The sequence below is a fragment of the Dissoconium aciculare genome (genome assembly GCF_010015565.1).
Source record: "Dissoconium aciculare CBS 342.82 unplaced genomic scaffold K489scaffold_8, whole genome shotgun sequence".
Classification (NCBI taxonomy): Eukaryota; Fungi; Ascomycota; class Dothideomycetes; order Mycosphaerellales; family Dissoconiaceae; genus Dissoconium; species Dissoconium aciculare.
The window spans coordinates 1,244,706-1,272,003 of NW_022984958.1; the positions used below are offsets into that span (position 1 = coordinate 1,244,706).

Sequence of the window (27,298 nt, forward strand, 5' to 3'; positions counted from 1 at the left end):
AATTCATTCGAAGAAAACAAAATCTTTACTGTACAAGGAATTGGGGATCGTAAGCGGAACATGGTAGGGGTCGAAGTCTGTCAAGTCCACGGATAGCGTTACCGACACGGCGAAAGCGGACGTCCCATCACCGTTGACCGAGGCTTATCGATGAAGGGATCTCGGCGATGAGGTGACCATGTCATCCCGAAAGAGAACGGTGGATGGACGGACCAGAAGGGGCAGCGGCGAACACTTATATCACGCCGTCTTGTTATCCTCCACGCCATCGATCTCCCCGTCGCCCCAAGTAACCTTGAGACCGTCGAGCCACTCCTGCTGAACGCTAAATCTCGTCTCCATCAACGCGTCCGTCAACTCCCTCGCCCGATCGCTGACGGGGAAAATCTGGATGTGCTCATGGGTGCTACTGCAGCCCTTGCAGTAATCCAGTTTGTCGGCACGGAGTGACGCCATGCACGTCTCGCAGAAGCAGACGTCGATGCAGATGCGGCAGAAGTGCAGTTCGTGGTAGGGCTGGGTGAATTTGTTGCGGGACGTCGCGCAGCCGTCGCAGTGCCACATGTGCTCGAAGCCGGCGTATTTGATGTTCTCTGGTGGGTTGGATTCGGGTGTCTCCTTGGAGGAGCCTTCGACTGTATCGACATTTTGGTTGATTTCAGCTGTTGAGGTGTTCTTCTCGGGATCCTCCTCGGCTGTGTGGCTGTCATGATTCGTTTGCGCATCGGCTGCTGTATCTTCACCTTCATGCGGTTCACCGAGCGTTAAATCATATCGCTTATCACCTTGATCCTTTCCATTCGTGAGGTCTCCATCGGCATCGTCGTCGAGCGTTACATGTTCGAAATCTTCAATCTCGTCTTCAGTGTTTTCCGTAGTGTCGTCAGAAGTCTCTTGGGTTCCATCAGCAGCGTAGGCGGCCTCCTCGAGGGCCTCCTCGAGCGGTCTCATGGTGACTCCAAGGGCAATGCGAGCGTTATCGAAATCATCAGCACAAAGCAAAGCTCGACCGAGCTTGGCATAGGCAGATTGATCATTCCAGGGATCGTTGTCGCTCAATAGGTATAGAGCTTGCTTTATCGAAGGTCGAATATACGCTTGCCAAGTAGCTTTCTCCGCTCCTTCGTATCTATTGAGCCATTCTCCCATACACAGAGCAGGGAAAGAGGCTCGCACATATCGCTTGCTGCCCTGCTGGTGGTACGCAAGGCCGTCGAGCTGAGCGATGATGGATTTGGGGCTTCGGCCTTCAGCCTTTTCGACGATGGCGGTCTTGAGGTAAAGCATAGCCAGAAGATCGGCAAGCGTATCTCTGTGCCACCATGAATTTTGCTGCACCGTCTCGTCTCCAGCATCGATAATTTCGATCACTTTCTCACACAGCTCGGTGACGTATTTCTGCTCGTCCGACATGTCATTGAGCCACCTGATGCAGGTCACGATGACCCAAAGGTTTCCAGACTCAGAAAATGCTCCACGTTGGAGTGGAACCGCGCGTTCTGTACTGCTGCGCATCAAGGGCACAACCAAATCTCGGCCCAGTGAGCGACATATCGTCTCGAGCTTCTCGTGCATGTCGATGTCGTATACATCATCGAACTGCGATCGGAGGAAGACAATCCACATGGAACGGTCCTCTTCGCCTGTCTTCTTGGCATCCAGCTCGTGCACAACTTTGAGGATGTCGTCATACTGATGAAGATTGTACAAAGCCTCGATATAATTGCATATACTGAGTCGCGTGTGATGATCGGCGACGGTCCATGATGGGTACCAAAAGTCGAGACCTCCTTCATAGGCTTGCCGGGTCACACGAAGGGCCTCTTGAGGATCTCCTAATTCTCGTTGCCAAGTACCCATCTTGCTGCGAAGATGGAAGTCTATACCTTCGTAGTCGTCAGTCTTGGGGAGCTGTTGAATGGCCTCGTTCATGAAGTCCACGGCTTCTCGATAGAGGCCCATGTTGCCATGGCAGACTGCAAGTCCCTCAAGCGCAACCCACGCGCCTTCTGCCATACTTCTTGCCTTGTTGAAATACTCGATAGCGCGCTGTGTATGGAGAGTCTCGTCGGCTTCCATCATGATCCAGGCCACCCCAGTGTACCAATGCTCATTTTTCGGTAGATCGATGAGGTCTGCGATCTTTTCGATGTCCTCAAGCGGAATGGATCCACCGTAGTAGAAGACGGGAGGATCTTCCTCATCAACGCCATCGTCACCCTGTATCAACGTCAGCGAAAGCGGACATGTACCGAAGTGGCCCACTTACCAACGAGTTGAATGCATATAATAGCCACGACTCAAACTCAGACTTGTCCAGATATGCTGGATCGTCAAAGCCGGTCTTGGTCAGCCAGCGGGTGGCGCAGGTAGACACCATACCTTCAAACAAGGCTCGAGTGGACTTCTGCACACGCCTTGCCCAATCTTGGTGACCCTCATCAAGATCTTCGATGTGATCGGAGATTAGACGTCGGACCACTTGGAGATATCTCGGAGTCTCAAACCAAATTGCCGTGAAGTTGTCCACATGCCCGTAGCTCGAGGAAACGAATTTCTCGCCATCTTTAAACAGGCTTGCAATTGTACGCGCAAGCTTGGTGGACAGATCGCCTCCAATGGCCCCGTAGTCAATGTCCAAAAGGTGCTTCGGCCAATTGTATCGCGCGTACAATGTCAGTCCACCGACATTGTACTTGTCGGCGATGTCTGTCGCCAAGATTCGAATGCATGCCGCCACGATACGCAATTTTGATTCATTTAAGTCGTGGTTGAACAAGGAGCAATCATCCCAACGTCGCGTCGCAGGATCGCACTCAGTTGTCAAGTAGTCTCGAATGCGAGCGTGCGTGAAGGTGACGACACCATCATGCCAGGAGTCGGCGATCATATTACCAGCCTCGAAAACGGTTTCGCTCTCTCCGGGCGCCGCATCGTCCTCCACTGTATCGCCTTCTGTGTCATCGTCGGCAATGTCCCCTCCCTCGGAATCTTCGTCGTCAACAAAGTCAAAGTCGTCATCGCCATCATCATCCTTGTCTTCTTGCACCATTGCGGCCTCCCCACCCGCACTTGATTCATCATCTATTTCTTCACCAGAATTTCCGGTAATGGTGAAAATGCTGGAGTATCTGGTAAGAAGATCCTGCTTAATCGAGACGCAGTGTTGGCCGGCTGTGAGATGCAGAAGCACAAAGAGCTCCGAGATAGTCAATTGCCGATAGGTGCACAGCACCCATGTCAATAGATCGCGCAAGTAGCTCTGCCTTGTCTGCTCCTCATTGTCGAATCGCTTGAACACGTGATGAAGCATATCATCCAGTCCATCTGGAGCCTGAGCAAGGGAAGTCTTGACTGCCTCAGCAGAAGGCAGATCACGGATTTGGTGGAATACAAGACTTGCCCACAAGAACATGCCCCCCGATCTGGATTGAACGACGGAGTAGATGTGCTTTGCGAGGCTCTCGCGCTCTTTCACAGCCTTACGCTTTCGCAAAAGCTTGAGGACGAGGACGTCGCCGAGATTCTGCTTGATGAACGCACCGATGTCTTTTGAATTTCGCTCTGGCGTGATGATAATTCGACCGGAGCGATACCAACCGATTTTGTCGAATCCTGGATCGGCTCTCACGTCAGGTCTTGCAAATATTGCAATTTGGATCCGGCAGCGCGTCCGATCGGTGACTCGATTGGTGAGCTCGGCCATACATGCGAGAAACTTGACTCGCTCTCCTTCTGGTGCCTCATCGAGACCGTCCACGATGATAAAGGCCAAGCTCGTCTCACCCTGAGTCGAACTTTCTTCGGTGAAAAAGTTCAAAAACAGAAGTTCCCAAGCCCGACGCGATGAGGCGAATGCATCATCTTGCTTCAGAACCGAGAGAACATGCTTCTTGAAGCGCTTGTTGGAGTTCACGATCTGTGAAGCCGCTGCTTTCCACATCTTGGTACAGTCTTGAAGTTCAGGATTGTCATCTTTGAAGTAAAGGTAACTGACCGATGTCAATGAAGGTATATCGGGATGTTGTGGGAATTTTGTCTTCAATACTTCGACGGTCCGCGTGGCCAGCATTGTTTTGCCAACTCCAGGCTTACCAAGAATCCACAGGATTGGAGCCTTTTCTTCTTCCCAAGCTTGGAACATGGGATCATCTTTGATCCAGATGCCGGTGCCTTTGGTAAGTGCTTCAGCGTTTGTATTGTATTTGGCTGAGATATGATGAGTAGCTTCCGTTTTCAGCGCTGCGCTGATTTTGGCCTCTTCTGCTTCGCTGAAAGCCCGCAGGCGCTCATTTCGTTGATTGGTCAAGACCTCACTCACGCCCTTACGCACTTCCTCCTGCGCCTCTTGAAGCTCGCCTACAGCATCCTGGACATCGCCGACCCGAGCAAAGGTCAATGCTACGACCAACCCGAGTTCGTCTTCAGCGAATTTGTGTAATTTCTTGATGCAAGGGCTGATGTCATCGTCCGTGAGAAATATTGATTTGGCCCACTGCTTGATGCGTTTGCGCCGCACGACCTTCTCAACTTTCCCCATGATTTCTAGAATGTATGCCAATATCTGAGCCATCTTAGATCGCAAAGACTTCTCCATAGTCGAATTCTCATACTCCTTGAAGCGCACAGTGATATTCTCGATATGGTCGAAAACTTCTTCGACGGCATCATAGCATTTCGTGACCTTCTCACAAGCCTGCAGCAAATATGAGGCGGCTCCTAAAGCAATCGCAGCGGGTGCGTAAGGGCCTTGTTCCAAAGGTCCCTTCAGAATGGTGAAGATTGGTACCAAAGGGGTGAAACATCTGTTCAATCCTCGATACAGCTTGCGATGTTCCTTGCGGAAGGTTGTGAAGCTCTTCTCGTGTTCCTCAATGTAATTGTCGAGATCGGTGAGCGTCCTGAATTTCCGGAATGTAGCATCGCCTTCCAATTTTCGCTCGGTCTCAGCCTCGTAGCCGACGACGGCATTCTGCCAGACGTCTTCAAAGCCGTCCAGGGTATCCATGTTGAACAGTCAGCTTATTCTCTTCAACGATCCAATATATTGAGCGAGTGCCGACTCGAACAGGGTTGGCGAAAGCGGAACAATTCGACATTGTACGATCACATGGAATCCAACAGCTTATCGTGCATGCCATGTAGTGGGGCGTGTCTGGATGCGCGTCCAGCGGCTTCGTCGGCCGCCACTTAGAAGGATTGCCGCCTGCATATTGAGATCGCATGTTCATAGGATAAGGGAATACAGCAACGAGGTGAATTTTCCGACGCCTACAAAACCTCGCCCAATTCTCATCGAAGACTAATGGAATCGTGTATATGAGCAGAAATACTATGCAAGCGTTTTCAGCTTGATCGATCGTCGAAAATTGCGTGAGACCGGTCAGAAAGTCTACCTTCCCCTGCAGTCGCCCATGTGGTGATTGTCGTGGCAGCTCACCTTAACTTTCGATTTTCTCACGTCAAAACCTACAGAGAACGAGACATTATGTGTATCTGCTCATCGATGGAACAACTTAACTTCGAGTATTCGTGGGAATCACCTGCGGGGAGTCTCATAGTCGTATCGCGGCCTCCACTTAATTCCGGAGTGCGGCTGAAGTTCGGAGGTGGAGTACCTAAGCGAGCAAGAGCTCGCGTGGACAGCTGAATCAATGTATCGCCGTGCAGTCACGTTTCTAAATCGGCACGTGCAGCAGCGTACTTGGGCACCTGAACTCAACTCCTCCAGCTTCGAGACACGCGCTCTCGTCAACATACATGTTGGTGACGTTGAAAATGCCAATTCATCATGTTGCATCCATCAATTCATATCCTCAGGCCATACTGATATGATCTGAGATCCCACCTAGTAGTCCTCCAAAAAGCCCTAATAAATCATAAAAAACCAAAACTTCAAACCACGGCCTCCACCGTCGTCGTTACATTTCCCTTAGTAGCCCTCGAATAGGGACAAACCTCCTTCGTGCGAGCAATGACCTTCTCCAACTTCGCCTTGTCCACTCCTTTGGCTGTAACCTTCATATCGACGCGAATCCCCAAATCCACCTCCTTGAGGCTGCCCACAAGGTGCACATCGCACTCGATCGTGCTATCCTCCGGGATCTTCACGCCCATCTGTTTCGCGGTGATGTTCATCGCACTCTGGAAACACGCCGCGTAGCCTGCGGAGAAGAGCTCTTCTGGGTTGGTTTTGCCCTTGACGGATTTCCCGCCGAGCGCGGACGGCATGGTCAGGTCGACCACGAGGCCCTCCGCGCCTTCGATGTGCCCGTTGCGGGCACCCGTCGTGCGCGTGTGGGCGGTGTAGAGGATCGGCGCGGTGTCGGTGTTGAGAAAGCGTTTGGTTATGGACGTTGGTACTCGTGTGGCTGCTCGTGGGGCGAGGCTGGCTGTGAGACGGGGGAGAGTGCGGAGTGCTGCCATTGTGATTGATTTGGTCTCGCTTGGGATCGGATTTTGACTTGGAAGGAAGATTCTTGTTTAAGCTTGGAAGAGATGGGATTGATCGAGCAGAACCGAAGACTATCGATGCTATTATACTGCCACGCTTATATAGACAGTAAATTGAACATCTAGAACCATGTCCACGGCCGCGAAACATCCGCGGGTGCAACGAAAGCTGAACAATGACGTCGTTCGGAGGTCTGGCTCGAAAGAAGTCAATTTGTAAGGATTTATTACTGCTTGCGGAATAGTCAGGTACACAGTTTAGCGTATCGCTCTCCGCCGCACTTGGTCGGAGGTGAATCACCACCGACGGCGATGGCGGACGTGACAAATAGAACTGATGAATTATGCGAAATGCGAAACAATAAAGAGTTGCTATTTTGAACTTTATACAAAACTCTCGGGTGGTATGGCTTTCGCAATCCGACGAACAGCACACGGAATGATTAATTTTGCTGCTGCATACTTTGCTCCATACAAACCCGGATCGTATATTGAATCTTCCGGCGTAGTGCCTCCTCATCTTGCTGTAGACGGGCATCGCCAGTCGGATTTCCTTCAGCTGACTGCCTCGAAGTCGTGATTTCCAAGCACCTGACCATCTTTCCCATTTGCTGGAGGTTGCTTTCGGCGAGTTGTGCAATTGCAGCGATCCGCAGCAGAGGCGACGAGTATAAAATGAATGATCCATTGCGCAGGGCTGGTAGTGTTTTACCAGGTTCTATCAGACCACGCATGGGAAATTGAGACTCTTTTCGCATTGATCCGAACAACGTGGTGTAGATTTTGATGAGTCGGCAGTATATCGATAAGATGAAGAGGAATGATGAGCGATCCAGCACTTGTTCACTGGTTGCACGCAAGACGTATGAGTCCCGTCGGGTCGATGTGTCATGGTTGTAGAGTTGTATCATTTCTGCCATTGCCCTTGCAAACTCCTGGGAGAGGGCAAGGGTGTCATCGACTGGTGATTCTCCTTCCGCAATACCATATCGCGCTGCCCGGTTGGTCGTTCCAGCTAGGATGAAAAGACGCAAGCCAAGGCTAGATAGCTGTTCGAAAAGCATTCGTATCTCGACTCGACGTTCGAGTCCATGAGGTGGCGACACACCCGTAACTTGCATCACAGTGGGATGTGTTGAAACCATCTTGACAACCGAGTGGGGCTTCATGTCTGGACTTCGCCAGCATGCTTCATCTTCTCCCCACATTCGTGGCCTCGAGATGTCATGATTTCCTATGTCGCCGGCGACAGTTGCAGTGTTGAGGCTGGACAGGTTATAAGATGCCGGAATATCTGAAGCATTGATATTGGAAGAAGTACTCGTGTTGGATGAACCATGACTGCTACTATTCCTTGAGTGTCGTCTAAACGCATTTCGTGGTTCTCCAGTCGTGCATATCACCCCCGCTCTGACACATCGCTGGCAGTCCTCTTGTGTAGAACCGCGTCGACATTTGAGCTTCTGGCCATGACAGCGGTCGCACGCACGATGCAGTGTGCTATTCGACATGTTTGACAGCAGGAAAATGCGATTTAGAAAAGGAGTTCAACATTCGTCAGCACCGTCGCCTTGATGCGCCTTACCTTTCATTTTTCAGAGGGACGATGACGTGCATACTAGGAGCAGAGGTCCTTCGACCCATGATGACTTACCTTGTGTCACGTCTTGCCCTGTACAACTGGCACGATGAGACTGTAAAGTGCGAGAGTATGTCGACGCCACTTGTAGCCACCACAAATGGTACCATCACCCCGAGTAGTCTGATCAAGCGCCAAGACCTGTAAGGCACCACTTGTCAAGAATACATATATCAACTTGAGAAGGAAGCCCTCGATTATGAGGCAGCCAGTGGCCTGCAGGCAATCTTGTATGCTAGTGCCGGATTTTGCTGCACCTACGAGCAGCCAGCGAGAGGAGGACAGCCTCCGCCCGCAAGATCTGCATTTCATGCTCGCGCATGTGGTAGAATTGCAGTGTAGTATTCTTGAAGCGAAGCGACATGAACTATCGGATTTGATTCGCAGGAAGTCATGAATCCATGTGTTATGAACAAGCTGCGTAGCTGGGCATCCCGAGATCAGTGTGATTGTTGGGATTTGAATCCTACCACCTTCGGAGGCCGTCACACGATATGCATATATCCATCAAGCTTCTCCAAGTTGTCGCAAATGGGAGAAGATCTGACCACTATCAGGGACTACTCCTCTCGAAATGCAAGCCATACATCGCTCTCGCACGTCGCGCGAAATTTGCGTGAGACGCATTAAGAACATTGTGAGTCTTTTCAAAGATGATCGACGAGGAGACGCACGTCGTAGGAACGATATAGGAAATGATGGGCGAGAAGGCTGGTCCTGTTCCGAGGCAGAATTGTTGAATGGGTTGCAGCACGACAATGGGCCGTTGCGAACTGCGCAGGTGTGGAGCTCGTTGCGGTGGAGAAGGAGGAGAGAGGACGACGATCGATGCTTGGCAAAGGACATTTTCAGCGGCCGACAGGACTCGAGAACAACGTCATTTATCGGCCCATCGTGCCGTGTGCTGCTGAACTGCCCTTTCAATATTGCTGTCCTGGACAATCCTCCTTGGGCACGAGCGTTACGGAAATGGAACCAGGGCACAGAGAGAACGATGGAGTCTGCATTCGTGACAGGAACATGATGGAGGAATAATGAGACATGAATGACGTGCGGGAACCGGGCGATGCGGAGACGCCTTAAGATGCGATGATCATTGATTTGTGCTGCTCTGTGGTTGTGCCTGACTCGCGCCATCCTCGCTAAACAATTTTCTCCCCGCCTGAGACCAGCCAAAACCGTTTCAACCGCCCGGCAACGACCCGCTGGATTCCGAAAGGCGTGCGCGTGCGTGTGGGCGTTGCGTATACACATGCACAAATGCTGCTGCTGCTGGTGTGTTTCGCCTTGGGAACGGGCGAGTGGCAGCCGTTGTACACTGCACTGGGCGGCGGGTGGAGAATGCTCGGCGACAACGACGTCGTTTGGCGTCACTTCCTGCTGCTAACGTTCTGCCACGCCTTGGAATCATTATACTTCGTTCTCTGCACAAAGTCTTTTGGTTGTTTCTTTCCTTTAACATATACCCACTCGACCTCACGACATCACGGCATTTTGGAACAGCGATATTTTCAACTCTAGACTTCCGTGTACCTTCCACGAATCGACTGACCCACTGTGCGCGCTTGATAATCTGCGTAAAATCTCGACTGGCGCACACCACTTCAGCAATCATGGCTTTGTCCATTTTCCAGATCCCTAAGCCTCGTGTGAGTAGACCGACGCGCACGAAATCCCATCGTCACTCGCTCTGAGCGCGTTGCTGATCTTCTTCGCAACAGTCATTCCTTTGGGTTGTCTCATTGCGCACCGCAGCCGAATTCATCACCTTCACACTTCTCATCAACAGAATCACTGGACTTTATGGTATCCTCGCTTTATTTACAGGCTACCACCTCAACGCTCTTCAATTAAGCAGCTATATCTACTCCTTGATGGTTCTCGTATTGGTCGCATGGCTAGCGCCAGCCATCCGCAACCCTCGCGACCCGCTTCGCAACCTTGCGCTCGCATGGCTCTACGTCATTGACACGATTGTCAACACGATCTACACAGTCCTGTTCGCCCTGGGCTGGTTTGTGCTACTCGCGCAACATCTCAACGATGGAGTTCCGGTTAGCAGTGGAGTAAGCAGCGCCATCGGCAAAGGCATGATGGAAGACGTCGCTGGTTTCACCGATCCCAAAGTCCCCGGCGCTGCTGTTGTCGAAGTTGTCGCCAGTCCCGCAGAAGGTGCTTTTACTGGTCAAGATGCTGTAGCGTATGCCGCGCCCGCCGTGCCCGGAACTTCTTCATTGACCGCTCCTGGCTCGCTCCGCGAAGTGGTCATGCAGCCGGATTCACTCACAAGCGTGATCCTGTTGGTCATCTTCGGACTTCTCCGCCTTTACTTCTGCTTGGTCGTCATGTCCTACGCGCGTAGCATTCTCCGAGGTTATATCGTCAGCACCAGCGTAGCCAACGGCGGCGATTACAGCGATACCTCAGACGCTAGTATGGCCGAGAATCCCTTCCGCAAGGGCCGCGAAGAGGCTTCTCTACTAGGTCGAATTATGATTTCGCTGCCAACACGGAGATACTGGCTAGGCCGCGATGAGTACCCTGCTGCGAGCCAGAGCGACTGGGAGCGCTCAACGAGTGGCAAATTCCAGGTCGCCGCGATGAAGGAACTCAAGGTCAAGATCCCGAACCAACTCGGCCGGACGAGGAGCGGGACGGGTTCCTTGGCGGACATCGCGGAGATCGGACCTAGTGTGGGAGGCTTCAAGAGCAGCTGATGTGGTTTTCTTGGTGGTGGTCAGGCCATGACCTGATGGCTCCTTGAGCACAGCGGCGACTGATGCATTGGATGGCAGAAGACGCCTCCAGACGCTGGCGTTTCGGAGTGGGCTGTGTTCTTTTCACGCATGTTGGGCCTAGACGAGATCAAATATTTATGAGATTACTGATTACGCTTTTTACTGCGAGTGATTACATATGGTGTGTAATGATCAGGGTGGTGAGCATCAGCCCAGACGTTTCATCTCCAGTACCACTGCTGTTCATAACATCACTTTCGAGTACTCTCTTTTCAGCAGATTGTTTGATCCCGCTATCTGGATCCTCATATCAATTTGATCTCAGAATTATATGTTCAATTGATTTCTCTACAAGTCCTTTACTTTGCCCTTATATGATGCCCGGATCATATACCAGTGACAATCAGAATTGTCACAAAGTTTGCGAACCAAGTTGCGACCTCCGTGGATACATTCAACGCCACCGCAATCCAGACTTGTCGCCATGCTGCCTGGTAGCGAATGCAGCCAGGTTGAAGTATAGCGAGTCTCTCTCCTGCAAGTGTCGACAGAGCGAGACTCAGCAATCCTCTACTGCAAAGCATACCCCTGCCAGACGTGCCCATACCACTCCTCGTGACTGGGCCTGTCACCGCATGTTTGCCATCATTCCATCAGCGCCACGATTTCCGCCGCGCTCCGCTCAGCAGTTGCAGCCTCCCTCGCTTTCTGGTTTCGTTTGGTTGACATTCACATCGATTGCTGCGAAAACAACACGTGTCAGCCAGATTTCCTTCCACAAATATTGCTGTTCCCTTATCACTGCACAAAAGAGTCTCAACTTACTATTCGCCGCGCCCTGTGTCGCCGAATTCTCCCCCTCCATTCCCGGTAACGCCTGCGCTATCCTCTTGAACAGCGTCTTAACATTATGTCCGACCTTCGCGCTCGTCTCAATGAACATCAAATTGTGCTTCTTAGCCTCCTCCTCGCCCTGTTGTGCTGTGACCTCCCTCTTGTCGTTGAGATCCGTCTTGTTACCGACCAGGACAATGATAACATCGTTCCCCCGCTCGCCACGGACATCGTCGACCCATTTCCGTGTCTGCTGGAAGCTTTTCTGTGACGTGATGTCGTACACCACCACGGCCACACTGCTGTCCCGGATGTACGAGGGGATTAGCGAGCGGAATCGTTCCTGTCCGGCGGTATCCCACAGTTGGAGTCGTACGGTCCGGTCTTCGAGGTACATTGTCTTGGAGAGGAAGTCGATGCCGATCGTGGCTTGATATGTGCTGTCGAAGGAGTCGTACATAAAACGTGTGATCAGGGAGGTTTTACCGACTGTGTGGAAGGAGAATGTTAGGAGATGGATTCGGTTCGGAAAGCATTGAGTTGTCGGTTGAACTGCGTGGTGCGCGTACCAGATTGCTCGCCCAGGAAGACCAATTTGAACTTCTTGAGCGGGTTTGTGTAGGTGCCCACAGGTTGTGCCATGATGGGCGACTTTGGTCTGATCGTGTTTGCTGTGGAGGATGAAGTCGCACGTGCGGTCAAGTGGTGTTGGTATCTCTACCTGAAAGTCCCACGTTCGTTGCGCTGAAAGGCGGGCAAGGGTAACTATGTGGCTGTTAAGCGGGCGGAGAAGACGACAAGTAGTACTTCGCCGTATATGTAGTACACAGTCGTCAAGATTTCGAGGGAATCCTTGTAGTTGCTTTTTGGGAGATGGCACGTGGATCCTGGCGAGCTGTTGCAATGCACTGTTACTGTAGGACTACGAATGTGCCAGCTCGTTCGTGGAGATTGCATATAGGAGAGGCGGCAATCGGCGGGTGCACTTATGCAAGATCTCCCTCCCACTGGACTGACAGGCCTCAGGCTTGGAAAACAAGGGTGCAATTGGAGTGCAGCGGGGGCGGGCAACACCACCGGTTCGTATGCGCGTGCACGGCTTTCGGACATAGCCGTTGGCCGCTAGTCGAGGAATTTCCTGTCTCGCCAAGATTTCGACTTTTTGAAGGTTCATGTGACGAACCAGCGGATGCGATATCAGCAAAAGTTGAGTGCCAGGACCGGAATTTAATCATTTGAAGAGTCTGGAAAGATGGTGATAACCGATTCCGTCGCGGGGCCAGCGACTCACAGTCAACCTTCACGCAAAGGCAAGAAAGCGTGGCGAAAAAATGTCGACATCACCCAAATTGAAGACGGACTCAATGTTGTCCGCGACGAAATTATCCGAGGCGGTGTCGTGTCTGAGAAAACTGCGGATCAGCTCTTCGCGACCGACGTTGTAGGAGATGCCGAGATCGAAAAGCAACTCCGTGGCAAGAAGCTACTGCGAGCCGACGAGATTCTCGCGCAACGCTCAGCTGTAGCTGGCCTGGACGGCAGGAAGCGTAAAGCGGAGCTGGAGGTTGTGCCCACACTAGGAAAGAAACAGAAGAATGGGCAATACATATCACATAAGGATTTACAGAGACTACGGCGCATCGCAGATAACCGTATATCGCTGGAAGGCGAAGCTGCTACACATGATCCTTGGGCACAAACCGCGGACCCAGCTGTACGCCCCGAACTCGATTTCCTAGAGCCACCAAAGCCGATCGTGGCACCTAAAACCCTCGCACACGCTCCCATACCTTTGACAGCCAGCGGGAAAGCCGTCGCAAGTGTTCAAAAGCCGGAGGGAGGCAGGTCATACAACCCGCTGGTTGGTGATTGGTCAGCATTGCTACAGAAAGAAGGTGAAGCAGCGGTCGCAGCGGAGAAAGATCGTCTAGCACTTGAAGCCGCAGAGGCAGAACGAGAAGCTCGACTAGAGGCCGAAGCTGCGAAGGTAGACGCGCAGGAAAGAGACGCCGATCAGTACGCAACCGACTATGACAGCGAATGGGACGGTATACAATCTGAAGGCGAGCGGGAAGTGTTCACAGCGAAACCCCGACCACGAAAGACAACCCAGGAACGCAACAAGGTCAAAGCACGCAAGGAGCGTGAAGCAAAAGAGAAATGGGAGCGGAACCAGCGCATTCGCGACGCAGAGCAAAACCGCATCAAGCAAATCGCCAAAGAAGTCTCTGCTCGTGACAAAGTTCAACGACCAGGCACTCTGATCCGGACCACCTCCAACGGCTCCGATTCTGACTCGGATGCCCCTGACGTTTCTTTGCCTCGCCGTCGCTTCGGTAAAATTGACGTCCCCGACGCTCCGCTCGAGGTTGTGTTGCCCGAAGATCTCCAGGACTCCTTGCGAAGGTTAAAGCCGGAGGGCAATCTCCTTACGGATCGATATAGAAACCTGCTCATCAATGGCAAGGTCGAGGTCAGGAAAAAGCTGGGCCAGCAGAAGAAGAAGCAGACGTACGCGAGGGAGAAGTGGACGTACAAGGACTTCAAATTGAAGTAGGGTAGACTTGGGGATATTCGTGAAGTATCGAGTGCGGACGGCTTGGTGTAGGATCTGAATAGTCACGAAACACATTTACACTTCTAACGTTCGTCCCACACGACAGCGTCAGTCTATTCCCTCTGTTTGCATGGACCACAGTACGGGGCATGTGCGGGACAATGCAAGTTCGGAGCTGGCTCCGGAAACTGTGCCGCGTCAATTCCAATTCTCGATATCAGGTTCTTCTCCTTTCCAGCACATCATATTTCAAATACCTTACCGAAACTGATCAACATGGATTCGAGTCTACCGTACAAGAGCTACAAGCAGTACAAAGCCGACTCAGACTTTGTCGCGGACTGGTTAGCTGTCACTGCTCGAAGATGCTGATACGTTACACCCAAGTCCTCGACAAACGCGGCTCCTGGAGTCCCACGTTTGAAAGGGAAGGCAAGGAAGCTCGCACGGCAAAAAAGCAGCTCGGCAGATGCACGAAATAGGGAAGCATCCTCTTACCGAGTACGGATTCCGGAATTCGTGCCTCTTGCGATCTACATAGCACAATGTAGGAAACCTAGGATCGTGATACCATCGGCATTCTCGTTCATCCTGGAGCAGGCAATCTCAATGCGAAAGCGGCATTCGATGTTTTACGAGGGTGTCGCCCACAAATCAGCTGGACAAGAAGACGGACATGCGCACTTCATCAGTGTTCTGGAAGAGGTGCAAGATATTTTGCGGCCCAACATGCCGGCAGTACCTGTCACACTACAGGGCTCAGGTGATATGCCTGTAAAGAACGCAGTGGCAAGCATCTTCCAACATCTTCCGCTCGAAGAAGTTTCAGACAGCGCCGAGCCGCAGAAAAGTGTCCGGGAGACCCCAACTGTTCCCAAGAAATTCACCAGCGATCTCGGCGAGAGCGATGAGGAAGCGATGATCGCCGCAGCGTACTTCTATTGCGATCTACATAGAATCAGACAATCTATTAACGATCTCTGGTGGCAATATGAGCGGGGCGAGATGGATCTGATGTCAGTTTCGCTCACTACTAATACGTCGATCGACTTGGTCCGGAACCTTTACCAGGAGTTTGAGGCCGAATTTGGGACGCGTTCCCGATTGAAGGATGTCTCCTGTCTTCTCTGCGCCATGCGACAGGCTTCTGAGCATGAAAATGATGTCCGCCAATTCGGAACGTGTCTTTTGTCCCTTCGCTGAATGATAGAAAACTTCCTCGGCGATTGGATAATCAACTCACCAGACTACGTACCTATTGTTGCCCCGGAACACATGAAATTCAGGCCAGGACAAAGCCTTGACCCGACGACGCCGGCGGACGACGTGGAGAATGTCCAAGCTCTCCGGGGTATCATGAGCGTACTTCCTGAATATCTCGTGCTGCTCGAGAAGACCGATGGAATAGAAGCAGAGCATAACATCGTTCGCGGCCTCAGGGACTCAATACAACAAAGGTCCGTGCCGCCATGGCTGGCGTTTGCGCTGCAGCTTCACTTGGACGTGCGCCGTATCCTGCGCACAAGAGTCTATCGAGGTTTTTTGGAGCTCCAAACTGGTGGATCGTATATCCTAAGTACCATCGAAAGGGTATCAGGCGCTGGTGCACTACCTGGCTCGTGGCGATCCTCTAATAGTAAGGATAAGGATTTAATGGCGATCCATGATTTCGTGCACAATTGGACCCGTGCCGATTTTGTCGCCAGCATAAGACGAAAAGTGTACGCAGATGACGCTCCTTCTGATTCATACCCAGACCACTATCTCCTCCGAAGAGATCCGCCCTTGTGCGGACTTGTCCTTTACAATTTCCAAATCAGGATGCATCACTACTCAATAATGACAGTCAATCTTTGGCCCTGTATCAAGGCTACGGTCCATCTTTACAATTGCTTGAAGCAGAACGTTCTTAAAGGGCGTTTTTGGCCTGATCTTGAAGTGCTTCTTGCGACTCAGGGTCAACGGAACATTTTCGTCGGCGAAGCTCCCAAGAACATGGAAGCTTGCGAGAAGAACTATTGGCTGGCAAATGGTGGCTCCATAGCAGCTTTGCAATCGAACCGGAAAATCCCACAAAGTATGAAAAAAAAGGGAAAGAACCTTGAGATATTGGTGAAGACACTTTGGTGGTTCACGCATCGTTACTGCAACAACAACAACCGCTTCAACGTGACGCCAGACGGGCTCGAGAAGACTCTGCGCGCGAGCTCACCAGACGGTGTCGCAAAGTCCAATACCGGGGAAGATTTGGACGCGAGAGAAGTTCTGCTTGCACTGGCGGACACGCTTCGTCGCGAGGTCAAGATGATGGATTTCGACTATTTCCAACTGCATCTCGTCTGCCTGGATACCATGCGGTATCAGGCCAAATGGCTTGGACCCAAAGTTCCTGCTTGGAAAGCAGTGAGTACACATGAAGGCGATCTTCCGGCGCTCGTGCTTCATATCTTGTCTTTCGCCGCCCGGCCTGGGTATAAAGAGCCCGAGCGAGGTGATCTTCTCTTCGAGGCAGGACGAATCGTTTCTGAAACGATGGACGAACAAGGAATGCTTCGCGGCGAATACTATTCCTGTCCCTGATGCAGCAAGCGACTTCAAATCCGATCGCAATCCCGACCATGGGACACGTGTTTATGTAGCAATTGTTCCGCCACTGTACGTCCGTGCCGGATCTAAACGAGGACTCTCTAGATCGAACCAGTTATCACCATCAGGTAAGGGGACGCATCTGTAAATGGCGACCGATGCCTCCACTTCTTGCACATTGTCTTCTACGTGAGTATGAGACAACTTTTGTGTGCGACACTTGTTCTGGTACTGGGCCACAGAGGCTATCCGCCCAGAGCGCGTTCCGCCTTCTGATCTCCAAATATAGATACTATATGAAACTCTCTGGTCGTATAATACAGAGTTGTTGATTCTTGCAACGTTCAAATCGACGTCTTCGGCCGCATGCTTTTCGCGTAACTCCGCGCGCGCTGTTCCGCCCCGCCTTTTTAGCGATGGACGAGGGACTTCAATCCTTTCTGACACCACTTTGGCGTGACGGCACCGAACTTCACACTAGACTGGGAGAGGCATGATTCAGGTACATGAGCAATTGCGCCATTGGCAATGGCGATTGACTACCACCAACAATGGTTGTGAGCTTCGCCGCAATTCAAAATTGGACCTAGGCTTTGCAGTCATATCACATTTCTTCGAGAGGGCAAAGCCAGTCTCCATCGCCCTCCAATCAAGCGCACAATGTCTGAGCGGAATACTCCGGCTACTTCGCACGACAGAGGCGACGAGCCTTCGCGAGCAACGAAGAAGATAATTCTAAATGCATTTGTGGAGATGTGTGCGTACGAAGTCGACTTACAATAAGTCCGCGGCGATGATTCGACGAGGCGGAAGATTTAGTATCATCTAACTGTGTGGCGCTGACAGGCAGCGGGCATCAATCTCCCGGCCTCTGGGCACATCCTGATGACCACTCAATCGAATTCAACGACCTCGATCATTGGGTCCGACTCGCTCAAATACTCGAAGATGCAAAGTTCCACGGCATTTTCATCGCGGACGTGCTGGGCGGATATGATGTGTATGGCGGTCCTCAGAATCTCAAACCTGCGATTATCTCTGGCGCGCAGCTGCCTGTCAACGAACCTCTCGCTGTGGTTCCTGCGATGGCTGCTGCGACAAAAAATATCGGTTTTGGTGTCACTGTCTCGACGAGCTACGAGCAACCTTACCATTTAGCACGCCGCTTATCAACCGTAGATCATTTGACGAAAGGCCGGGTCGGCTGGAACGTGGTAACGGGCTACCTTGACAGCGCAGCCCGAAGTCTTGGCCACAAGGCGCAGGCGCAACACGAAGACCGATATGCGATGTGCGAGGAGTACATCGAAGTCATGTACAAGCTTTGGCAATCTTCCTGGCGAGACGACGCAGTGAAGCTAGACAAGCGAAGACGGATTTTCACAGACCCTGATCTTGTTCGGGAGATAAATCACAAAGGTAAATTCTTCGACGTTCCTGGCCCACATTTATGTCAGCCGTCTCCCCAAAGGACACCTGTGATCCTTCAAGCAGGCACTTCGAAATCGGGAAAGGCATTTGCGGCGAAACATGCTGAAGCCGTGTTCCTGTCTGGCCATACACCAGCTGCAGTCGCAAAATCTGTCAAGGATATCCGGCAGCAAGCAGAGAGCTTTGGCCGTGATCCACAGAGCGTCAAATTCCTGGTTAAGATGTGTCCAATTCTGGGTAGGACTCAAGCCGACGCTGAGGCCAAATACAAGGACTTACAGTCGTATGGTTCCTTTGACGGCGCCATGGCGCTTTTCGGCGGCTGGACAGGTATTGACATGGCACCCTACGGAGACGATGAAGAACTACGCCAGGTTCAAACGAATTCGATACGCTCATACATGGAGAGTTTGGCAAGTAACGCTCCGAAGGAGGGGAAATGGACCAAACATACACTTGCTCAGCATATCTATGTAGGAGGATTGGGTGCTATAGCTGTGGGTACACCTGAGCACGTTGCGGATGAGTTTGAGCGTTGGGTACGCGAGGCCGATGTGGACGGCTTCAACATTGTGAGTTCTCGGCTGAAATACATTCGAATTGGCTCAAATCGAGTCCGTATACTGATCCTTGGCTAGGCGTATGCGCTCATGCCGGGCACTTTTCAGGACGTAGTCGCACTGCTCCTCCCAGAGCTCCGACGCAGGGGCATCTTTTGGGACGACTATTCAGTCCCAGGTGGGACGTATCGGGAGAATTTGCAAGGCACTCCTGGAGAACCGCATCCACGCGCAGACCACCCAGCTGCGAAATTACAGTGGCGTGCGCCTGTCTCGACTGGGCACAAAGCGGATGCCAAATCAATCAATACACCTACACCAGTATTGCTGGATCCTCAAGCATTCCAACTTCAATAATCTCCGTCGACAAATTCCTCCACTCTGTGAGCGCTAGCGTCTCATCCACTTATCAGGTTCACTTAGTGTTCAACCGGACCATCAAGCAGATGTGGTATTGACTACAGCGCCTCGCTCCAACACCTACGTGAATGTACTGAATCCAGAGCTGCTGAGCGACAGGGCTCTGATTATGCTAGATACATGGATCCGCTCTACTGACGAAACATTTTCGACTCTTGCGGGTGTTGGGAGGTGGAGGTAGTAAAGCAATCGAATCCAATCTTGTAGCGGCCCCCCTTCAGAATCTCGATAGCACATGAGACCAACACTGTATGGTCGGAACTTCAAGCGAGACCCCACACAAGGCCTCCGCTTAGTGATCAGATGCTGCAATCACAGCTTTTCGTCCGACGACCTCGAACACTAGAAACTCGAACAAGTGCAGCCCTTGGGCGGACACAAGAAAGCTAGATATTCATAATCAGAACTATTCCACATGCCTAGTTTCGAAGGTGCCGAGCTTACAAGGGTATGGAGCGCACATCAGTGACCTTTTGGTGCAATCTGTACCCGCGCAGTTGGTGTCTGAACATGGGCCTGTGTAAGGTTCATAGGGGCCATATTCTTTCTGGCAATCGACATCTTGGCGCTCTGATAGTGGTGAGGATGGAGTGGTCAACGCACTTGCTGTGAGGGCGAGGCATAGAATGATTCGGAATGAGGGCAGCATGATGAGTTAGTCGTTTCGTGGTTTTTGCAAAGATGTGTTGGAGGTGGGCATGATCTAAAGTTGAAAAGATGGACATGAGCGAAGCTTTATGTCTGAACAGCTTCCCGTTCTCTAATCCGAGCCGTGCAGGCTACATGATGCTTTAGCACATTCTGCCCAGCCCGCTGCCAAGTTGATGCATAACGGTAGAGGTATGTTAATCAGTCTACTTGCACTCTGATTGTCCTCACCGCCGAGATAGACGAACAATATGCCCTTCAGCAGTGACAGAAAGACCAGTAGCTATATTATCATACCAAGACATTTCACGAGCCTTAGCATTGGCGCAGACACTGCCTTTGTCGATCACTGCACCCAGTCATCGTTATGTGGGAGGAGATGAGGTCAATGGTTGCTTGGCCATGCCCGGCGTTCTTGGAACATGATGTGGGGTAAAGTTCGGCGGATTGCAGATCGCGTGGTTTATATCAGCATGAATACCTACCTAGGTAGGTAAATACCATCGTGGCATATCAGACGGAACTAAACTGGTGATTGGGTTGATCTCTCGCGCGATGACTCTGCGTGCTTATCAGGTTGTCTTCCTGTGAGGGAGATATCGGATTTTGACATGATAATGTTGAGACGACACGCGGGTTGGCCGATCCATGCATACCACGCTGTTGGATGCAGGTCTGAGCTGAGAGACGGGCCGTGATGCTGAACCTGCGTCACACGACGCAACAACATCGTTTGACATGCGTGATCTCACGCCTTCAAAGGTATCTCACTTTCGAACAGCTCGGCGGCTTCTCACGGAGGAGCTCATGCGCAACTTTCCAGTGATAGTGGAGATCCGAATATATTGCATCGCTTGTGGGACCATCAAATGCACGTTCGGTACACATCACAGCTTCTAATACACAGACGGGATTTGCGCAAGACGTCCACCATCTGTGACCAAAGTCTCGCCATTCAGATACGCTCCCGCGCGCGATGCCATGAACAGAATTGTGCCTGCAAAGTCTTCCTCACTACCCGTCCGCTCCGACGGAGAACGGTCCTTGGGCATGACTTTTGCATCGGCAAAGGCATTACCATGCTCTGCCGCGGCGGCGAAATCGCCCATGTTTGACGTCCATGAGGTGGTCATCTCGGAGGGATACAGCCCCGGTGCGATGACGTTGGCTCGGATGCGGTAGCCAGCTTGCGCAAAGTAAGTTGAGAGCATCTTGACGAGATGTGTGGCACCGGCCTTGGAGGTGGAGTAGGAGAATCCTGCGGCGAGGTTCCGCGAGAACCCGGCGATGGAGGACTGCGAAAGATTGGTCAGAAGCACGATCGGAATAAATTAAGATTGGAGGTCTGTTGGATGCACACGATGGCACGCATTGTTCCCGATGGATTCTATCCCACTCACCGTGACAATGAATTGGCTGTCCTGTGGTAAGTTTCGCTTTTCGTTTCCTGCTTTGAGCAAAGGTAGAAACGCCACCGCGGTGTAGAATGCAGCAGTGATGTTCACATTGAAGGTCGCCGTGAAGTCTTCGAGTTTCAAGTCCATAAGGCCAGCCGAGAAATCCTCTACAGATGGGGCTACCTGACCCTCTGCCGTCTTCTCTCGTAGAGCACCGACGTGGCTAGGACCAGCGACACCTGCATTTGCAAAGACCAGGTTCAAGAAGCCCTCCTCGGCCTGCACCTGTGCGGCGATCTTCTGCAGCGACTCTCGGTCCGTGACATCGCCGACAATCGGCTTGATGCGGCCATTACGTGCCGTCGCCGCAGCTTGGCGTAAGGTGTCCTCACGACGGCCGACGATGTAGACTGCTTTGGCACCATTGGCATCGAGAGCACGGGCAGCGTACAAGCCGAGACCGCTGCCGCCGCCGGTAATCAAGGCCACCATGCCGTTGACATTGAACAACGTAGTGGCGGAGATGTCGGGCAATGAAGCAGTGGAAGTAGCCATTTTGCTGATGCGATATGTATTGATCTCTACGGCAATATTTCGCAAACGAGCGACGTTGAACTCCTACTTATCTTCGATTTCCACGGTTGGATCTAAGTTTGAGCTCCAGCGTTATGCCCTTTCTGGGCCTCTTTTGCGACCGATCGCGCAATAGCGGCTCCATGGCGGAGTCTCGAGCTTTGAGACTCAAAGAGGAGTGTCGTCATTGTCTATTTCCTTGTGAGAAGTGGGGCACAAGCTTTCCAGCAACTCTGCCCATATCTAGGTGGTTAACAATGGTCGAAACAGGCTGCATTCCAACATTTCGGGTGGCAATACTCAATGCTGCCAGGGCCAATCGCAGATACGCGAGAGTACGTCTTCACCACAAAGTTGCGGAGACTTCCCCCGACATGTACAATGTTCACGCTTGACACATACTAGACAAGAGCTCATGAGCCAAATTAAACCCAAATGTCTGTTCTTGTCTCTACATTCTCTTCTAAATGAAAATCGATAGCCAGGTCAACTAATTTCCTTGCCGGATTTCTTACAACGCGGCGAGATCACTGCCATGGACGTTGTGCATCTCAACAGAAATGTGCTAACCCAAACCCTAAGCCCCATCGCCAGGCACCTCGAAGATTCCACGCCAGTATACGTGGAAATGATGTCGTTCCATTCATGGCTGTACATGTCCGCATATACCTAAACTTCTCACTTCGCATCGACATTCGCTATGTCAGTCCAAGTTGGCCGAACATAGCTCATGCGTTCCGTTTACGTAATCTCACAGATTGGCGCGAGACGACCTAGAACTGTCGTTCTATACTAATTTCAGGTTTACCAAGCCTGTCCTGTAACGCCGACGATAAAGGCCACGCGTGATACGCACGATCATAGCACGAGTAGAACATTGTTCACAGATGATTGGCCGGATTGTTGTCCTTAGGCTCAACCAAGCATTATTATTAAATGAATGTTGGATTGCGGATGTGGGATTGTTCCTTTTTGTCAGCTTACGAAAGAAGGGCCGGAGATATACCATATTTCCGATTCGTCATGTCCGATGAGGTAGAAAGCCGGTACCTGTAGATCTCACGTGCTTGGGTGGTACCACCTCATATTCGTGGTGATCAGTCATACCGATCTTACCTAATTACCCTTTGACAAAGCCAGCGAGAGACCAACCGATCTCCAGCCTGAGCATCGCGACGCAATCTGATGTCAAGATGGTCTAATATTGCCAAATCATCGCATATAAGGACTCCAAACATACGCACCAAGATGTCCTCATTCACTCCAACAAACTGTCGATCTTATCCGCTCCAGTCTACCTCACCAACTCCAACAAACAGTCGATCTGGTCCGCTCCAGTCTCCCATAAATTGAAATCTCACTCCCAAAATGTCTTCTCCATACAAGACTGTCGCCATTGTCGGTGCATCTGGATCCCTCGGCGCTCCCCTCCTCGAACGTCTGCTCAAATCCGACTTTGTTCGAATTCGAGTTCTCAAGCGAGCTAGCTCCAAGTCTACATTCCCAGCCAACGTCGAGGTGGTAGATGTCGACTTCTCCTCACTGGACTCCATCACCGAAGCTTTGCGCGGACAAGATGTTCTCGTCTCCACCATCACTATGGAAGCTCTCGGCGACCAGATCAAATACATCGATGCCGCCATCGCCGCAGGTGTAAAGCGTTTCCTCCCTTCTGAATTCGGCTCCAATCTCGAGGTTCCGTCTGTGCGCCGCCTGCCCGTCTACGCGACCAAGGTCAAAGTACAGGACTATCTCGCACAAAAGGCCGCCGAGGGTCTAATCTCATACACCTCGTTCTACAACAACGTTTTCCTCGACTGGGGTGTCGAGAAGAGCTTCCTCATCGACCGCGTCAATTCGAGCATCACATTCTACGACGACGGCGAGTCTGAGTGGAGTACCACGACCCTTGCCAGCGTGGCTGACGGTGTCGTCGGCGTTATCAACCACCCCACCGAGACACATAATCGCGCTGTGTATGTCCACAATACCGTCCTGACTCAGAAGAAATTGCTCGAGGTGGCACAAAAGGCGGACCCTGCCCGCAAATGGACTATCAACCACATCACGATTGACGAAGTCATAGCTAAGGCGGACGCGAGCGTTGCGAAAGGAGACTTCACTCTTGAAGTCGCCTACGCCTATCTCGCCCGTGCCGTTTATGACCCAGCCAGTGAAGCCAAGTTCACAAAGCTGGACAATAAATTGCTTGGAGTCAAGGAGTTTTCGGACGAAGAAGTTTTTGAGGTTGTGAAGGCGTCTCTGTTGAAGTGATAAGATGGCACTCATAATTACGACCTCATAGTATTCCAATTACAAATTCGTATCCTTACTTGTGAAGCTACATGTCAAAAGTAATATCTTGGAGGCGACGAGCCGTTTGCTGGGGCAGCTTGGATAATACACGAATATTCGCATATTGCCGTATAGAATAGGATGAAATGACTTGTGATCGCATGTTACTGATAGGACTTATCCTCGCTTGTTGTCTTTTGGATTTCACACCGAGACTGAAAGCAAGTTGTGCTTACTATCTCGAGGAAAATTGAAGGTAGATCAGGTTACTGTATACAAACCCTCTCGTGCGTGATGAAACGCTGGTAAGATCACGTATCTATCCCTGAGATCGTCAACATTCCTGTCGAGGCATACGAGCCTCGTCAGATCCCCTGAGCCGTTTGCTGGGATATTTTGAACTGGTTGCATAGAACTGTCGTTTACTAAACAGTTGTGGTCGTTCTGGACACTGGCAGGATAGTTTTCACGATGAGCATTCACGTGAGTAATATGAATCTGTCACGATGAACATGGCGTACGTGTGCTGTCATTTTCCTACTGTCGGCTTACACAGACGACCTCTCTTTTCGAAATACTGCACCTGTGCCATGGAGATCCCACAAAGTGCTCAATCGACGCCACTCGGCAGGAGCTATTCGCGCAAAACGCGTTTTTGGTGCCTTCTCTGCTGGTACGGACTCATGCTAGCGAGACGCATTTGACATGCAATGTCCGTGAAGCGCGGGAGGGCGCAAATTCGATATTGGCACTACCTCGCGGAATGCTAAAGCTCGTTCTTGAAACTGATGTGATGCGTTTCGATAAGTCAGCAAAGCGGAGATATATAGCGCGCAGAAAATACCGATATGGCGTTACCATGACTTCATACAATGGTCAACGTTCTTTTCTCGAAACCGGGCAATTTGTGCTTTGCCGTGACCCGTGTTCTGACTAGCCCAACATGAGAGTAGCATTTGAGAATCCCGACACGGGAGTGGGCGCCATCATCGCGTTGTTTGAGTAACATTATCTGCACCAGCACGTTTCCTGAAGACAGACCCAGTCGACGCAAAATAGGTGTTGACGTCTTTGGACCAATCATCTCCAAGAGCACGACCCGAGCATCATCCTCCGAAAAGTCATCCGCCGCGTCAGCATATATTCGATATTTTGCCCGAGGACCATCAGTAGTGATAATCTCGTCTTTGGTATCGGAATCCAATAATTTACCTGCGCTCCTTCGCCATATAGCCTCCCTGCTTCTGCCAGTGATGTCTATAGAGGCAGAATTGACAGCACTAAACGGCGCAAGGGACGACGAGGGTGTGACGGTGACTTTCAGAACACGACACGTAAAATCTTTATCCTTAACGAGCTGGACGTCCATCCAAGCTGGTCGTCCGTCGATAGAAGCCCAAGACCATGAAGGTGCGCGATAATCCTTCGGCCGCATCGCTATCTCCCCCGTGAACATATTCCATCCAAGCTGACCTAGGAGGTTGTATTCCCACAGACCTGCAAAGTACTTGCCAAAGAGGCTTTGTCCTGCGATATACTGAGCCACGGCTGAGATAGCGACTAGCTTGTCACCTGGAAAAGTCAAATATCGCCGCGAGTATTGCTCGCAGTAGTGCAGCCAAGGCCAGACATAATAAGTCTTGAGCTTACTTCCGCTGATTTGTGCAAGTCCTTCTGTGATGTGCATGAACCCGGCATCTTCCCGGTATCGGAGGGGGACGGTACCTCCGTCGCCCGATCCTGCGAGTGAATGCTGTTGTAAGCAGAAAAACCGCACTTGTCGGGTACCATACGACAGGATCCGCGGCGCCAGGGAACACTCTTGAAACGTCCAAGCACGCCGAGCAAGCGGCTCGTGATAACCTTTCCCTTCCTTGGGCACGACTACAATTGTCCCCTTTTCGCCTTTTCGAAATAGGGCTTGAAGCTCGAACATCTGACAGTCTTGTCGAGGGTGCAGAAACCCCTTGGTACAAGCATCAGCAGCTGTCGCGGCGATGACGATGCCTGCGCACGAGTAGATCATTTGCATTTGCACGATCTCCCGTTCCTTGTCTTCATCATCATCTTGGATGATGCACATGCTACAGAGTGTCAGCCATAAGTCACACCAGGGATACCACGAATCGTATACGGCGAAAAGTCGAATCACTACCATCAGTAGGGGGGGTTGACTTACCTGTCAACCCACAGGTATGTGAATCCTATCTCTCTTGTCGTACGAATGGCATCCTGGATCGTCAAAGGAAGATCCTTGATAAGTCTTTCAGGGTTTCTGAGATTTCCCATGGTCGTTTTGCATATTTGATCACCTCCCCAGCAATAGCTGAGCGCAGCATACGGCTGTACCTCCTTAAGTTCGGCAGATTTTATGATTACTACGCTTTCATCTGAGTCCGAGAGTACGGAAAGCAATCTTGTCGGCATGAAATTGATTTGTTCCTTTGGAGTCCACAGATGACATGCCGTGTGATTTTCCAAGCAGTCCATGAGCCAGTCGCGGGCCTGCTGGAAACCTTTGGGCGTCGCTGGAGAAAGGTTGGGAGCGGGAACGAGATATTTGAATGCTGAATTTACATCATCTGACGAGTCTGGAGAAACAGATGAAGCGAATATCTCGAATTGTCCGGAATCCAACGGCCATGCGAAGTCCATCTCACAGAACCCTTCTGAGAGTCTCGCTGAAATGCTGAGCTTCGATTCTAGGGTTTTGCTTTCAGTATGGTTTCGTAGAAGGTAGGCCATCAGTGCACATCCGTTGATGGCGTCTTGCGCTGCTTCAGCTACGGTTTTCGAAAGCTCGGTCTTCCCAAGATCCAAAGGTCGACCTTCCCATTCTATGCGACCATTTCGCAGCAATACGCCATCAAGCTGAGTCAGATCAACCACGATATTCTCGCATGACGGGCAAGTGTGACGCAGGGCCTGTTTAGGGTCCATTGATGATTATTCGTGCTTGAGAATATCACCCATGTAATTGGAGGAAGAAGTTCGAGGTCTGTCCATGATAAGCCCTCTTCCCAGCCACCAACATGGACATTCTGGACCCTTATCTAGTGGGATGATGGCTTGAAGCGGTCGTTCTGCGAGCCCTCATGTTTAATGATTTGAAAATTGTGGGACTTTCTGAGAGAAACAGTCGTCTCTCTCACATCGTTTACTACCAA

General features: G+C 51.3%; 11 protein-coding genes across 11 annotated transcripts; 5 read left to right on the forward strand and 6 right to left on the reverse strand.

The window, feature by feature from the left end:
* Window positions 1-91: 91 nt before the first annotated feature.
* On the reverse strand, window positions 92-5,163 carry K489DRAFT_257460 (uncharacterized protein). The gene is made up of 2 exons (XM_033600015.1): window positions 2,270-5,163; window positions 92-2,220 (listed from the first exon to the last, which is right to left on the reverse strand). The coding sequence occupies exons 1-2, from the start codon at window positions 5,006-5,008 to the stop codon at window positions 241-243; spliced, it is 4,719 nt and encodes a 1,572-aa protein (XP_033458862.1). The 5' UTR covers window positions 5,009-5,163; the 3' UTR covers window positions 92-240.
* Window positions 5,164-5,500: 337 nt separating this feature from the next.
* Window positions 5,501-6,429, reverse strand: K489DRAFT_359722 (OsmC-like protein; the record flags this gene model as incomplete). The annotated part of the gene is made up of 1 exon (XM_033602605.1): window positions 5,501-6,429. One exon carries the CDS (start codon window positions 6,424-6,426, stop codon window positions 5,896-5,898), a length of 531 nt encoding a protein of 176 aa, XP_033458863.1. The 3' UTR covers window positions 5,501-5,895.
* A 444-nt stretch (window positions 6,430-6,873) lies between these two features.
* On the reverse strand, window positions 6,874-8,036 carry K489DRAFT_381827 (uncharacterized protein). The gene has a single exon (XM_033605223.1). It carries the CDS (start codon window positions 7,962-7,964, stop codon window positions 6,897-6,899), a length of 1,068 nt encoding a protein of 355 aa, XP_033458864.1. The 5' UTR covers window positions 7,965-8,036; the 3' UTR covers window positions 6,874-6,896.
* A 1,228-nt stretch (window positions 8,037-9,264) lies between these two features.
* Window positions 9,265-11,146, forward strand: K489DRAFT_381828 (DUF1753-domain-containing protein). The gene is made up of 2 exons (XM_033605224.1): window positions 9,265-9,741; window positions 9,814-11,146. Exons 1-2 carry the CDS (start codon window positions 9,706-9,708, stop codon window positions 10,807-10,809), a joined length of 1,032 nt encoding a protein of 343 aa, XP_033458865.1. The 5' UTR covers window positions 9,265-9,705; the 3' UTR covers window positions 10,810-11,146.
* K489DRAFT_381829 (ras-domain-containing protein) lies at window positions 11,106-12,605 on the reverse strand. Its single transcript, XM_033605225.1, has 3 exons — window positions 12,234-12,605; window positions 11,656-12,153; window positions 11,106-11,571 (listed from the first exon to the last, which is right to left on the reverse strand). The coding sequence occupies exons 1-3, from the start codon at window positions 12,304-12,306 to the stop codon at window positions 11,513-11,515; spliced, it is 630 nt and encodes a 209-aa protein (XP_033458866.1). The 5' UTR covers window positions 12,307-12,605; the 3' UTR covers window positions 11,106-11,512.
* A 311-nt stretch (window positions 12,606-12,916) lies between these two features.
* On the forward strand, window positions 12,917-14,221 carry K489DRAFT_371788 (P60-like protein; the record flags this gene model as incomplete). The annotated part of the gene is made up of 1 exon (XM_033603263.1): window positions 12,917-14,221. One exon carries the CDS (start codon window positions 12,917-12,919, stop codon window positions 14,219-14,221), a length of 1,305 nt encoding a protein of 434 aa, XP_033458867.1.
* Window positions 14,222-14,830: 609 nt separating this feature from the next.
* Window positions 14,831-17,096, forward strand: K489DRAFT_402661 (uncharacterized protein; the record flags this gene model as incomplete). The annotated part of the gene is made up of 4 exons (XM_033607058.1): window positions 14,831-15,404; window positions 15,468-16,624; window positions 16,734-16,935; window positions 17,050-17,096. 4 exons carry the CDS (start codon window positions 14,831-14,833, stop codon window positions 17,094-17,096), a joined length of 1,980 nt encoding a protein of 659 aa, XP_033458868.1.
* Window positions 17,097-17,467: 371 nt separating this feature from the next.
* Window positions 17,468-19,982, forward strand: K489DRAFT_389619 (Nitrilotriacetate monooxygenase component A/pristinamycin IIA synthase subunit A; the record flags this gene model as incomplete). Its single annotated transcript, XM_033606526.1, has 4 exons — window positions 17,468-17,564; window positions 17,654-18,810; window positions 18,877-19,060; window positions 19,936-19,982. 4 exons carry the CDS (start codon window positions 17,468-17,470, stop codon window positions 19,980-19,982), a joined length of 1,485 nt encoding a protein of 494 aa, XP_033458869.1.
* Window positions 19,983-20,762: 780 nt separating this feature from the next.
* K489DRAFT_322089 (NAD(P)-binding protein) lies at window positions 20,763-21,818 on the reverse strand (the record flags this gene model as incomplete). Its single annotated transcript, XM_033601597.1, has 2 exons — window positions 20,763-21,161; window positions 21,267-21,818. 2 exons carry the CDS (start codon window positions 21,816-21,818, stop codon window positions 20,763-20,765), a joined length of 951 nt encoding a protein of 316 aa, XP_033458870.1.
* A 1,209-nt stretch (window positions 21,819-23,027) lies between these two features.
* On the forward strand, window positions 23,028-24,292 carry K489DRAFT_381834 (NAD(P)-binding protein). Its single transcript, XM_033605226.1, has one exon. The coding sequence runs from the start codon at window positions 23,205-23,207 to the stop codon at window positions 24,108-24,110; it is 906 nt and encodes a 301-aa protein (XP_033458871.1). The 5' UTR covers window positions 23,028-23,204; the 3' UTR covers window positions 24,111-24,292.
* A 352-nt stretch (window positions 24,293-24,644) lies between these two features.
* K489DRAFT_381835 (HET-domain-containing protein) lies at window positions 24,645-27,123 on the reverse strand. Its single transcript, XM_033605227.1, has 2 exons — window positions 26,311-27,123; window positions 24,645-26,215 (listed from the first exon to the last, which is right to left on the reverse strand). The coding sequence occupies exons 1-2, from the start codon at window positions 27,069-27,071 to the stop codon at window positions 24,997-24,999; spliced, it is 1,980 nt and encodes a 659-aa protein (XP_033458872.1). The 5' UTR covers window positions 27,072-27,123; the 3' UTR covers window positions 24,645-24,996.
* Between the last annotated feature and the right edge of the window lie 175 nt (window positions 27,124-27,298).